This window comes from Heteronotia binoei, chromosome 15 (genome assembly GCF_032191835.1).
Source record: "Heteronotia binoei isolate CCM8104 ecotype False Entrance Well chromosome 15, APGP_CSIRO_Hbin_v1, whole genome shotgun sequence".
Lineage (NCBI taxonomy): Eukaryota > Metazoa > Chordata > Lepidosauria > Squamata > Gekkonidae > Heteronotia > Heteronotia binoei.
The window spans coordinates 61,351,671-61,363,818 of NC_083237.1; the positions used below are offsets into that span (position 1 = coordinate 61,351,671).

General features: G+C 57.0%; 1 protein-coding gene across 1 annotated transcript in view; it reads left to right on the top strand.

The window, feature by feature from the left end:
* The first annotated feature begins 261 nt into the window (after positions 1–261).
* The window catches only part of UBTF (upstream binding transcription factor), a 101,852-nt gene continuing 89,965 nt past the window's right edge, over positions 262–12,148 (top strand). Inside the window, exons 1-2 of the mRNA XM_060255346.1 lie at positions 262–473; positions 7,094–7,249. Coding sequence (XP_060111329.1) covers positions 7,192–7,249 — 58 coding nt within the window. The 5' untranslated portion in view covers positions 262–473; positions 7,094–7,191. The remainder of the gene's footprint in view (positions 474–7,093; positions 7,250–12,148) is intronic.

Sequence of the window (12,148 nt, forward strand, 5' to 3'; positions counted from 1 at the left end):
CGGGCGCGCGCGCACCCTCCCCGCACCGGGACGGCCGGGCAGAGCCCCGCGAGCGGGGAAGGGAGACGGCGAGAGGGCGCCGCGCGCGAGCCCCGGAGGCTTTTTCCCCCGGCTTTGCAAATTTGCAACCCCTCCAAACGGAGACCCCCCCCCCCCAAGCGCCGATGGGCGAGCGGGGCCTGGCGGAGGAGCAGGGCCTCGAGGTTGCCCGAGGATCCGGGAGGCGACGCGAGACGGGCTGATTGGAAGAGCGAAGGCAGAGCGAGCGCGATGGAGGCGGGGGAAGTGCGAGCTCTCTGCGGGGACTGGAGCGAGTCCACGCCCGGGGCCAGCGCTGCAGAGCTGGCGTGCATTCAACCAGCGCTTCCCAGCTAGAGCAGCGTTGCAAGCCCGGGGACGGCACTGGAAGGGGGGGGCGGCGGGCGGGTGGAAAGGGGGCAGCTCTTCCGCCCCAGCCTGCCGCCGATCCGCAGGTAGGTTGGGGTTTTTTGTTGCAGGCTCGCCGAAGCAAAAAAGCGCCGCGAGCGAACCCCAAAGAAAACAACAAGCCCGAATCCGCTCCGGCGCGGAGCCCCCCGGTTGCAAAAAGGAGGGCGGGTGGGACGGGACGGGCTAGGCTATAGGGGGAAGGGGGCGGCGGCGGGAAGCCCGCGCGATCGGAGAAGCGGCGCCGCCGCCGGGGCTTGGTTTTGCGGCAGGGCGAGCGCATGTGGAGCTCGCCATTAACCCGACGCTGCGCTCGGCTCCGCCATCTGGGGCTGGAGGGAGGCGCTTTGTTCCCTCCTCGGGCTCCGGCGGTGGAGGGAGGCAGGCGAGGGAGAGCAAGCGGCAGGAGGAGACTGGCGGCGGCGGCGGCTGCAGCGAGCGGCACCCGCGGCTGGGTTGTTTTTTCCCCCCCTCCTCGCAGCGTCTCCGGTTTCCTCGGTAAGGCTGCAAAAAGGGGGCCTCGTCGGGGGTGGGGAGGAGTCCGAATCGGGGGACGAGTTGGGGGGGGGGGGGGGTTAGTGGATTTTTTTTATTTTTGCAAAAACGCCACAGCCCCCCACGCTGGCGACCGGGGGGGGGGCCTTTGCATTCCTGCCCTCCTTTGCAACGGCCTTCGAAGGGGGGGGGGAGGTGTTCGCTTGCAGGGGGGGGCGCAGTCGGCGGTGCTTTCCACGCGCTCGGCCGCCCGACGCCCCCGGGGGTCGGCCGCGGAAAGGCAAGGAAGCGGCGGTGGCGGCTTTTCCGCCGCCCACCTTCGCTCCGGAGGGGGCTGGGGTGGGGAGAAAGGCCTCCTTGCTCACCCGGGGGCTCCGCGGCGCCCCTTTCCCCCCCTCCCCCCCGATCGGGTCGGCCTGGCGAAGCGAGCGGGACCCTGCCCGGGCTGGGGAAAGAAAGGGGAGGGCGGCGGGCGAGGAGGCGGCGAGAAGAGCCGAGCTTGCAGCCGCCACCGCCTTCCTGTGGGCGCCCGCGGAGAAGAAGCGCCTCGCCTTCCCCTTCTTCCCTTGGCAGCGGTGGGTGCTTTGATTCGACGGGGGATCCGGCCGCCTTCGGAGGCCGCGCCGCAGCGGCGCTCTCTGCCGCCCCCCTGGCGCTGGGGCGAGGCGGCTCGCCATGGCCCTGGCCGACCGGCTGCAGCCGGCGCGCTCCGCCATCCGGAGGGTGGCTCCATGGAGGCGAGCTCTCGGCGGCCGTCCCCTCCCTCCGCCTCCCTCCTTTCTCCAACGCCGGCCCAGGCGCTCTCGTCGGGGGGCCCCCCCGCCGTGAGTGGGGGTGGAGGACCGGCGACTGCCTCGCCGAGGCTCCCGTGCGCCCTGGGCGCGCAGGGGGTGGCGCTCCCCGGGGGTCTGGGCGCTGGAGGCGGCGGCGGCGGGCAGGCAGGACGTGCTGCCCTCCCTCGGCTCTGCCTGGGCGCTCCTTTCTCGCGCCAGCCAGCCAGCCAGCCTTCCCCGCCCCCCTGCCCACCAGCGGCTCCGGCGCGGCTGCTGCTGCAGCGGCTCTCTCCCTCGCTCGCGCCGCGGCTCCCCTCCCGCTCCTCCCCACTCCAGCCAGCCGCCGCCGCCGCCGCCACAACGAGGCGGGCTCGGCTCAGCTTTAGTCGCCGCCTCGGCAGGGAAGGGGGAAGACGCGGGGGCTCGCCTCGCTGCCGCCCAGAAGCCCGGCGAGACCCCGCCGCGCCGCGCGCTCTGGTACGGCCACGGCTCGGGAAGGGGAAGGGAAGGGGAGAGGGCGCGCTGGAAGCCGAGCCCGCGGGGAGGGGAGGAGGCGGCCGCTCGCCTTCCTTCGCGATCCGGGGGTTTGCTGGGGCGGGCGGGCTCGTCGAGGGGGGAGAACGTGGGGAGGGCGGAGGAGAGCCTCGGGCGCCCCAATGGAGAAAGAAAAAGCCCCCCGAAGGCGGCTTCGGACAGAAGCTTCTCCCAGGCGGGGAGAGAAAAGCGGAGAGAGGGGAAGAGCCCCGGGGAGGGCGCAAAAGAAAAAAGGCTCGGGAGACTTCGGGGAAGCGAAGCGTCAAGCTGGAGGGGGCGGCGAGGAGGGAACGGATCCTGCAGAGATCTGGCTCCAGCGCGTCAAGAATGGCGGGCGGAGAAGAAGGCGAAGGAAGCGGCGGGGGGGGGGGGGAGACGAGAGGCTTCTCGGCGGAGGACGAGGCTGGCGGCGGCTGAGCCCGCTCTCCTCCTCCTCCTCCTCCTCCCCACCCCCGCGGGCGAGCAGAGCCAAGCCGCCGACGCCTGCGAGGACGCGGAGAGAGGCGAGGGAAAGGCTGGCTGCTGCGACGGCGCCTCCTTCCTCCCTCCCTTCCTTCCCCCAAGCGGCGTGCCAAGGCGGGCAGGCAGGCGAGGGGCCGGACGGCTGCAGCCCGTCCGCCCTTCGGGGTGGGAGAGAAGCCGGGCGCGGGGAGGAGGGGAATGGAAGGCAGCCGGGCGCCGGAGAGAGAGAGAAAGGAGGAGGGCGCACGAGGAGAAGCTGCGGCAGAACCCGACGGCTCGCCCGGCCCGCCCGCTTGCCTGCCTGCCTGCCCGGAGACAGGGCCCGCCGGAGAGGCGGCGCGTAGCAAACAGCAGCAGCTGCGCTCCCGCTGCAGGAAGGAGGCGGAGATTGGCCCGGCCGGCCCCTGAAGAGCGAGCGCCGAGGACGCGCAGAGCCCTCCCACTCGCTGGCCCGCCCGCCCGCCGCTCCTCCTCCTCCTCCCATTCCAGGCCTCGCCGTGCCGAGCCCTCCCCTCCCCTCCCTTCCCCGCCGCCTGAGCCAAGCGGATCCCTGCGCTCCCCCCTGCCCTCCAGCCAGGGATCCGGCCAAGCACGTGGCTCTCCTGCCCACCGACGTTTGGAGGCCCTCTTTTGGCGCTCCCCGCAGTCTGGCCAGGTAAGGACGTCTGCAGAGCCCGGCTGGATCGGATCCCGGGCCTCTGTCCCGGCCAGGTCCTCTGCAGGACTAACAGCAGGGTTGAGAGCACCAGGGGGGTCTATCCAAGCCCTCGGAAGGGTCAGCAACAGGGCAGAGAGGCCTTCGTAAGAAAAGCCCTGCTGGATCGGATCGTTTCACAGCATGGAGGCTTTCATAAGAAAAGTCCTGCTGGATCGGACCAGCCTCCTGTCTCACACTGGCCAGCCAGGTCCTCTGGAGGACTAGCAACAGGACAAGAGAGGCCAAGGCTTTCAGAAGAGCCCTGCTGGATCAAATCGGGGGTCCGTTCCAGCCTCCTGTCTCCCACTGGCCAGCCAGGTCCTCTGGAGGACTAGCAACAGGACAAGAGAGGCCAAGCCTTTCAGAAGAGCCCTGCTGGATCAAATCGGGGGTCCGTTCCAGCCTCCTGTCTCACACTGGCCAGCCAGGTCCTCTGGAGGACTAACAACAGGACAAGAGAGGCCAAGCCTTTCAGAAGAGCCCTGCTGGATCAAATCGGGGGTCCGTTCCAGCCTCCTGTCTCACACTGGCCAGCCAGGTCCTCTGGAGGACTAACAACAGGACAGAGAGGCCGAGGCCTTCAGAAGAAGAGCCCTGCTGGATGAGACCAGGGGGCCTATCCAGCCCCTCTGGAGGATCAGCAACGGGGCGCGGAGGCCGAGGCCTTCAGAAGAAGAGCCCTGCTGGATTGAACCAACGATCTGTCCATTCCAGCCTACTCTATCACAGTGTGGCCAGCCAGATCCTCTGGAGCAGGGGTGCTCGAACTGGCTTAACATAAGAGCTACGTAGAATAAATGTCAGATGTCTGAGAGCCGCAAGACACGAACATCAGATGTTTGAGAAGGAAGGAAGGAATAGGTAGCGAGAGGTGGAAAGAAAGCAACTTTAAATGCATTCTCCAAGCTGCCAGCCAACAGGGCAGGGGAGGCTTCAAAAGCCACACAATATGTGTGAAAGCCGCATGTGGCTCCTGAGCCACAGTTTGGCCATCCCTGCTCTGGAGGGTCAACAACAGGGCAGAGAGGCCAAGGCCTTCATAAGAATGCCCTACTGGATTGGACACGGGGTCTATCCAGTCCAGCCTCCTGTCTCCTGCTTTGGCCAGCTGGATCTTCTAGAGGACCAACAACAGGACAGAGAGGCTGAGGCCTTCGTAAGAACATTGGAAGAGTCCTGCCGGATCAGACCAGGGGCCTATTGAGTCCAGCCTCCTGCTCACACTGGGCAACAACAGGGCACAAAGACTGAGGCTTTCTTCTGATGTTGCCTCATGGCTCTGGGATTCAGAGGCTTAATGGCTCTGAATGTGGAGGTTCCCTTTAGTCACTAGTTAGGTAGGTTAGGCAGAGACAGTGGAACTGACCTACAGACACCCAGCAAGCTCCTACATGGTTGCTGTGACCTGCGTTAAGCATAATTCGCATGGGTAGTTGCATTGGTTTGGAGCAGCAGAACAAAGCTTGAGTCCATTGGCACCTTTAAGGCCAGCAGAGTTAAATTCTGGGTGTAAGCTTTTGTGTGCATGCACATGAAAACGTATACCCAGAATTAAACTTTGTTCTTCATACCACTCTTAAAGCTTTTAGTGTTTCCAAGCAGGCCTCAGCTGAACTGACTTAGTCTCTTATCTGGGAGAACCAGGTTTGATTCCCCATTCCTCCACTTGAACCTGCTGGAATGGCTTTGGGTCAGCCATAGCTCTGGCAGGAGTTGTCCTTGAAAGGGCAACTGCTGTGAAAGCCCTCTCAGCCCCACCCACTTCACAGGGTGTCTGTTGTGGGGGAGGAAGATAAAGGAGATTATGAGCCGCTCTGAGATTCGGAGTGGAGGGAGGGATATAATATCATCATAATCTCCTCCTCCTTTTCTGTCCTTCAAGGACTGGCCTGCTTATTAGGGTTTGTAGAATCTTTCGGGCTCAAGTGCTGTGTTCTACTGGAGAAAGTTTTCCTTCCAGACGTTTCGTTCTCAGCTGCGGAGAACATCCTCAGTGGCGTTCTCTGCAGCTGAGAACGAAACGTCTGGAAGGAAAACTTTCTCCAGTAGAACACGGCACTTGAGCCCGAAAGATTCTACAAACCCTAATGATGTTACCAGCCGTGAAAACCTGAAATCTTTGATGACTGGCCTGCTCTTTAGGGCTGAAAATCTCCTTCCTTCTGATTTTTGCCCCCCCCCCCCCAAATCTTTTTTCACCCACTTTTCTTGGGATGACAAAACATCTTACTCTCCTCTTGTATGTGGAGTGGGGTGGATGCCTCTGTGTGGGGTGGGACACAGTTTTTGATATTTCTGGACATCAGAGGTGCCTTGCTGGATCAAGCCACCGGTATCCTGTTTCACACGTTGGCGAACTGATTGCCTTTGGAAGCCGAACAAACAACCAGCAAGGCATAGAAGCCCCAGGTATTGAGAGATCCACTGCCCTTACAGACCCTCAGACAGAGAAGACTGCAGATTTATACCCCGCCCTTCTCTCTGAATCAGAGCAGCTCACAATCTCCTCTGTCTTCTTCCCACAAAACAGACACCCTGTGAGGTGGCTCTCACAGCAGCTGCCCTTTCAAGGACTCCTACGAGAGAGCTATGGCTGACCCAAGGCCATTCCAGCAGGTGCAAGTGGAGCAGTGGGGAAACAAACCCGGTTCTCCCAGATAAGAGAGCTATGGGTGACCCAAGGCCATTCCAGCAGCTGTAAGTGGAAGAGTGGGGAATCAAACCCGGTTCTCCCAGATAAGAGAGCTATGGGTGACCCAAGGCCATTCCAGCAGCTGTAAGTGGAAGAGTGGGGAATCAAACCTGGTTCTCCCAGATAAGAGAGCTATGGGTGACCCAAGGCCATTCCAGCAGGTGCAAGTGGAGGAATGGGGAATCAAACCCGGTTCTCCCAGATAAGAGAGCTATGGGTGACCCAAGGCCATTCCAGCAGCTGTAAGTGGAAGAGTGGGGAATCAAACCCGGTTCTCCCAGATAATAGAGCTATGGGTGACCCAAGGCCATTCCAGCAGGTGCAAATGGAGGAGTGGGGAATCAAACCCGGTTCTCCCAGATAAGAGTCCATGCACTTAACCACTACACCAGACTGGTTCTCAGTTTTTACGGCACTGTCGAAGGCATGACAGATCTCACTATAGGAGATGCCCTTCTAGATTCAATTTTATGCCCTACTGAATCTGGGGTATCATCCTGATAATCTTGTTCATTGAGGGAATTGCAGGGGGATTCTGTGCCCTTTTGGGCCACCTTACAACAAATCTGCTCTAAGGGAATTTTAAATTCCATTAATAAACACTACGGGGACTTGGCCTGGCTGGAGGGTCAACAGATGTCGTCAAATCTCGGAAACTAAAGCAGGGTCAGACCTGGTTACTATTTTAATAACTCACGAGGAAATCCAGGGTTGCAGTACAGAGGCAGGCAATGGCAAGCCATCTCCGAACGCCTCTTCCCTCGAAAACTTGACGGGGGTCACCATTTGTCAGCTGTGACTTGAATGCACCGTTCTAGGCTTGTCCCGGGTGAAATGCCAGAGGTCATGGTGTCTTCAGTCACCCTCTGAATTTTATCACGGTGTTGCGTCAAGGTAGTGCGTTGCATCCTTGCTTTCTCGGCTCCCAGGGGAAAGGAACTGTCGCTGTTTCGGCGCCAGGGGGACGGGGCGACCAGCAGACGGTGCTAACTCTGACTTCTTCATGCTTTTCAGGGTGAAAACTGATTGGTTGACGCCACCGTGAAGGGGGAAGAGAGGGAGCTTGCGGGGGAGACCCAGACGGCGTCACCCCAGGGCCCGAGAGGTGGAGGATGAACGGAGAAGCGGACAGTCCAACCGACTTAGAAATGACAGCCCCCAAAAATCAAGGTGAGGAGGTGGTGCTTCTGGAAAAGCCAATTAGGCCTCCCTGGAGAGAAGCTGGCAGAACTCTAAACTTTGGGCCGCCCATGTCCTGTCTAATTCACCGCCGCCCTTCTGCCCTTTTCCTCAGAAAATGCCCCTATTACAAAGTTGCTTGCCCATATAGGATTAGAGAGTTGTATTCGACAGTCCACAGGTGATTCAAGTAGCTTGGTGATGGGTGGACCTTACCTGGGGTATCAAAATACCTTGAACTGGCCCTGACTTTGATAACCCAGGCAAGCCCATTCCTGTCAGATATCGGAAGCTGAGCAGGGGAAAGACTTGGATGGGGAGGCCTCCTTGGAATACCAGCAGTTGGGAGGCAAGGGCAGGCTGTTACCGTGCCACTTTTCTGAATGTCCTCCATGCCACAGTAGGGGTCGCCACAGGTCGTCATGACTCCTGTCTCGCACGCACAAGAATGCAGAGATAAAATTTAAAAACCTCACCTTGAACTGGCCCTGCAGTCTGGTCATGACCTTTGTCCACTAGCTGTGATATTTCCTTGATCCAGGTGGGCAACCGTGTTGGTCCGAAGCAGTAGAACAAAGTAGGAGTCAAGCGGCACCTTTAAGACCGACAAAGTTTTATTCAGGATGTACCTCATTCCTCGTCTGAAGAAGTGTGCATGCACACGAAAGCCGACATTCTGAATAAAACTTGGTTGGTCTTAAAAGGTGCTACGGGACTCCTGCTTTGTGATATTTCTTGAAGCAGATGTCCCCTAAGGCAGGGGTCCCCAACCCCTGGGCCGTGAACTGGCACCGGTCCATGCCTGTTAGCAACCGGGCCGTGAGTTGTACAATTATTTCATTATATATTACAATGTAGTAGTAATAATGATAAAAAGAAGACATTGGATTTATATCCGGCCCTCCACTCCAGATTTCAGAGTCTCAGAGCAGCTCACAATTTCCTTTGCCTTCCTCCCCCAAACAGGCACCCTGTGAGGTGGGTGGGTATGAGAGAGCTCTCCCCAGAAGCTGCCCTTTAAAGGACAACTCTGTGAGAAGCTATGGCTGACCTACAGCCATTCCAGCAGCTGCAAGTGGAGGCGTGGGGCATCAAACCCCGTTATCCCAGATAATAATAACCTTTTATTTATATCCCGTCCTCCCCGCCGAGGCAGGCTCAGGGCGGCTAACAACATATCAGTAGAATAAATTATACAATAGGTATTAAAAACAGCATTTAACCTTAAAAAACATTCCAGTTTAAAATTACACATTAAATATTTCTGGTGCTATCCCATCAGCAGATATGATATGATGGCGGATCTCATTTAAGGCGAATCCATCAAGTGTTTAGTCAGGCAAAGGCCATCCCAAAAAGGATGGTCTTGCAGACCCTGCGGAACTGTTCGAGGCTCCTCAGGGCTCACACTTCTTCCAGGAGCTGGTTCCATAGGTGTGGTGCTGCAATAGAGAGGGCTCGTATACGGGTGTTCTGTAGTTTTGCTTCCAAGGGATAGTCGGTTGGTTCTTCCCCGCTGACCTCAGTGCTCTCTGGGGTTCATATGGGGAGAGACGGTCCCTCAGGTAGGCAGGTCCTCGACCATATAGGGCTTTAAAGGTAATAACCAGCACTTTGTAACGAACCCGGTATGCGAGCGGCAGCCAGTGCAGTCTGCGCAGCTCCGGCTGTATGTGCTCTCACTTCGGGGAGTCTGCACACTTAGCCACCACACCAAACATGAAGTGCACAATTGTATCTTTGTGAAACCATCGACCCCTTCACCTCAGTCCATGGAAAAGTTGTCTTCCACAAAACCGGTCCCTGGTGCCAAAAAGGTTGTGGACCACTGCCCTAAGGGACACAAGCAGACAGAAACTTGCCCACAGTGGGCACGAACACAGCTTCTTGTTCTGATGGGTTTGGCTCCCTCTTCCCGCAGCGTGTGGCACATGTGTTTGAAGGCTTCTAGGGGGGCCAGGACGTTTAGGTGCAGGAGCCGAGATGTAATTGAAGCTTGCCCTCCCTCCGTTTCTAAACCGCAGCAGAACCCCAGGCTCTTTTTCTAGCAGGAGCTCCTCTGCATATTAGGCCACACACGCCTGATGTAGCCAATCCTCCGAAAGCTTAAAGCAGGGGTGGCCAAACTTGCTTAATGTACGAGCCACGTAGAATAAATGTGAGATGTTTGTGGAGCCGCAAGACATGAGCATTAGATGTTAGAGAGTCACAAGACAGGGAGGGGCGGAAAGAAAGCAACTTTAAATGCCTTCTCCAAGCCAGCCAATGGGGCAGTAGGGGCTTTGAGAGCCGCACAATATGTGTGGAAGAACCACATGTGGCTCCTGAGCCACAGTTTGGCCACCCCTGGCTTAGAGGGCTCTTAGTACAGGGCCTACTATAAGCTCCAAGACTGGCTACATCAAGGGGGCGTGGTCTAATATGCAGAGGAGCTCCTAGAAAAAGAGCCCTAAGAATCCGGGATGGGGAAGCAAGCTCCAGATTCCTGCATTGGATCATCATGGAGAAGCAGTAGGGTTGCCAAATCCAATTCAAGAAATATCTGGGGACTTTGGGGGTGGAGCCAGGAGACATTATGGGTGGAGCCAAGATCAAGGCTGTGACAAGCATAACAACTCCAAAGGGAGTTCTGGCCATCACATTTAAAGGAACGGCACATCTTTTCAATTCCTTTCATAGGAAATCATGAAGGATAGGGGCACCTTCTTTTTGGGCTCATAGAATTGGACCCCCTGGTCCAATCTGTTTGAAACTTGGGGGGTATTTTGGGGAGAGGCACTAGATGCTATACTGAAAGTTTGGTGCCTCTACCCCAGAAAACAGGGCTCCCCCAGAGCCCCAGATACCCACGGATCAATTCTCCATGATTTTCTATGGGAATAAATCTCCATAGGGAATAACAGAGTTCCCAGCAGACATTTCCCTCCCTTCCTCCCGCTTTCTGACGACCCTGAAGTGGGCGGAGGGCCTCCAAACCGGGGGATCCCCTGCCCCCACCTGGGGATTGGCAACCCTAAGAAGCAGGGTTTGATTTGTGGTTTCCAAAAGCAAGAATTCTATTAATTGTGTGCTCCATGCAAAAGGGGAGGGAGTAATCCTGCAAAAGGTCAAAAACAAAACTGCCTGATATCTGAATGTAGCCTTCATCATCACAGATCTTCACGTGTTTCTGCAGCGGAGAGGAAGGGTTTGGGGGGAAGTAAAAAGGTAAAGGCAGTCCCCTGTGCAAGCACCAGTTGTTCCCGACTCTGGGGTGACGTCGCTTTCACAACGTTTTCACAGCAGACTTTTTACGGGGTGGTTTGCCATCGCCTGCCCCAGTCATCTACGCTTTCCCCCAGCAAGCTGGGGACTCATTTAACCGACCTGGGAAGGATGGAAGGCTGAGTCAACCTCAAGCCAGCTGTTTGAACCCAGCTTCCGCCAGGATCGAACTCAGGTCGTGAGCAGAGCTTAGGACTGCAGTACTGCAGATTTAGCACTCTGTGCCACAGGGCTCTCTTTCGGAGGGGAGGGGAAAAGGAAAGGTCCCCTGTGCAAGCACCAGTCGTTTTCGAATCTGGGTGACGCTGCTTTCACGATGTTTTCACAGCAGACATTTTTATGAGGTGGTTTGCCATGCCTTCCCCGGTCATTACACTTTCCCCCCAGCAAGCTGGGGACTCATTTTATCGGCCCTGGAAGGATGGAAGGCTGAGTCAACCTCAAGCTAGCTACCTGAACCAGCTTCTGCTGGAATCGAACTCAGGTTGCGAGCTCCGACTGCAGTACTGCAGCTTTACCACTCTGCGCCACGGCATCGAGAAGCTAATTAGCCGCTGTACAAAGGAATGAGTCCCTTTCTTGCGTCTGTCCTCCGTTCCTGACATTTGCCTTCACAAGAAATCCCAAATTAAACATCTGTGCAGGATCCTCCCCCCTTTAAATGGTATCATTTAGCACCCGTTGAGGATTTTGCTTGGTTGGGCTTTATTAAGCGTGGGGCTTGCAGGCCTGCGTGTTCCTTACTGTTGCAAACTGCCACCTGAGGTTCAGTTCTTCATGATCAAAACTAAGAACTACATGCTGGGATATGTCATTTTTAGGAGCCATTTTACAGTGCTAATCCCCTTTTCATCTTATATACGACTGTGAACTGTAGCACCTTAACTTAATTTTAATTTATAATAGCTGTTTTATCTATTTTAACTAACCCATGTAACCTAATTGTATCTTAATCTGTTTTGTCTTGATTGTATTTTATTCAAATCATGGTTGTCCCATGTCTGTGAGCCGCCCTGAGCCTGCCTTTGGTGGGGGAGGGCGGGATACAAAAATAAAATTTACTTTACTTTACTTACTTTACTTCATAGCTGTGCTAGTGAGGGGTAGGGTTGCCAAGTCCAATTCAAGAAATATCTGGGGACTTTGGGGGTGGAGCCAGGAGACTTTGGGGGTGGAGCCAGGAGACATTGGGGGCGGAGCCAGGAGCAAGGCTGTGACAAGCATTATTGAACCCCAAGGGTGTTCTGGCCATCACATTTAAAGGGACAGCACACCTTTTAGAATGCCTTCCTTCCATAGAAAATAGTGAAGGGATAGGGGCACCTTCTTTTGGGGCTCACAGAATTGGACCTCCTGGTCCAATCCTTTTGAAACTTGGGAGGTATTTTGGGGAGAGGCACTAGATGCTATATGGAAAATTTGGCACCTCTACCTCAAAAAACAGGCCCCCCAGAGCCCCTGACACCCGCGGATCAATTCCCCATCATTCCCTATGGGAATCGTTCCTGGAAGTGCATAATGGCTGTGGGGGTGGAGCTTCCCCCGACGGCCAGCTGGCTGGGGGAGGGGGGAAGCCTGTAAAACCGCTGGGACCTGGGGACTGGGAAGCCTAGTGAGTGGAGCTGT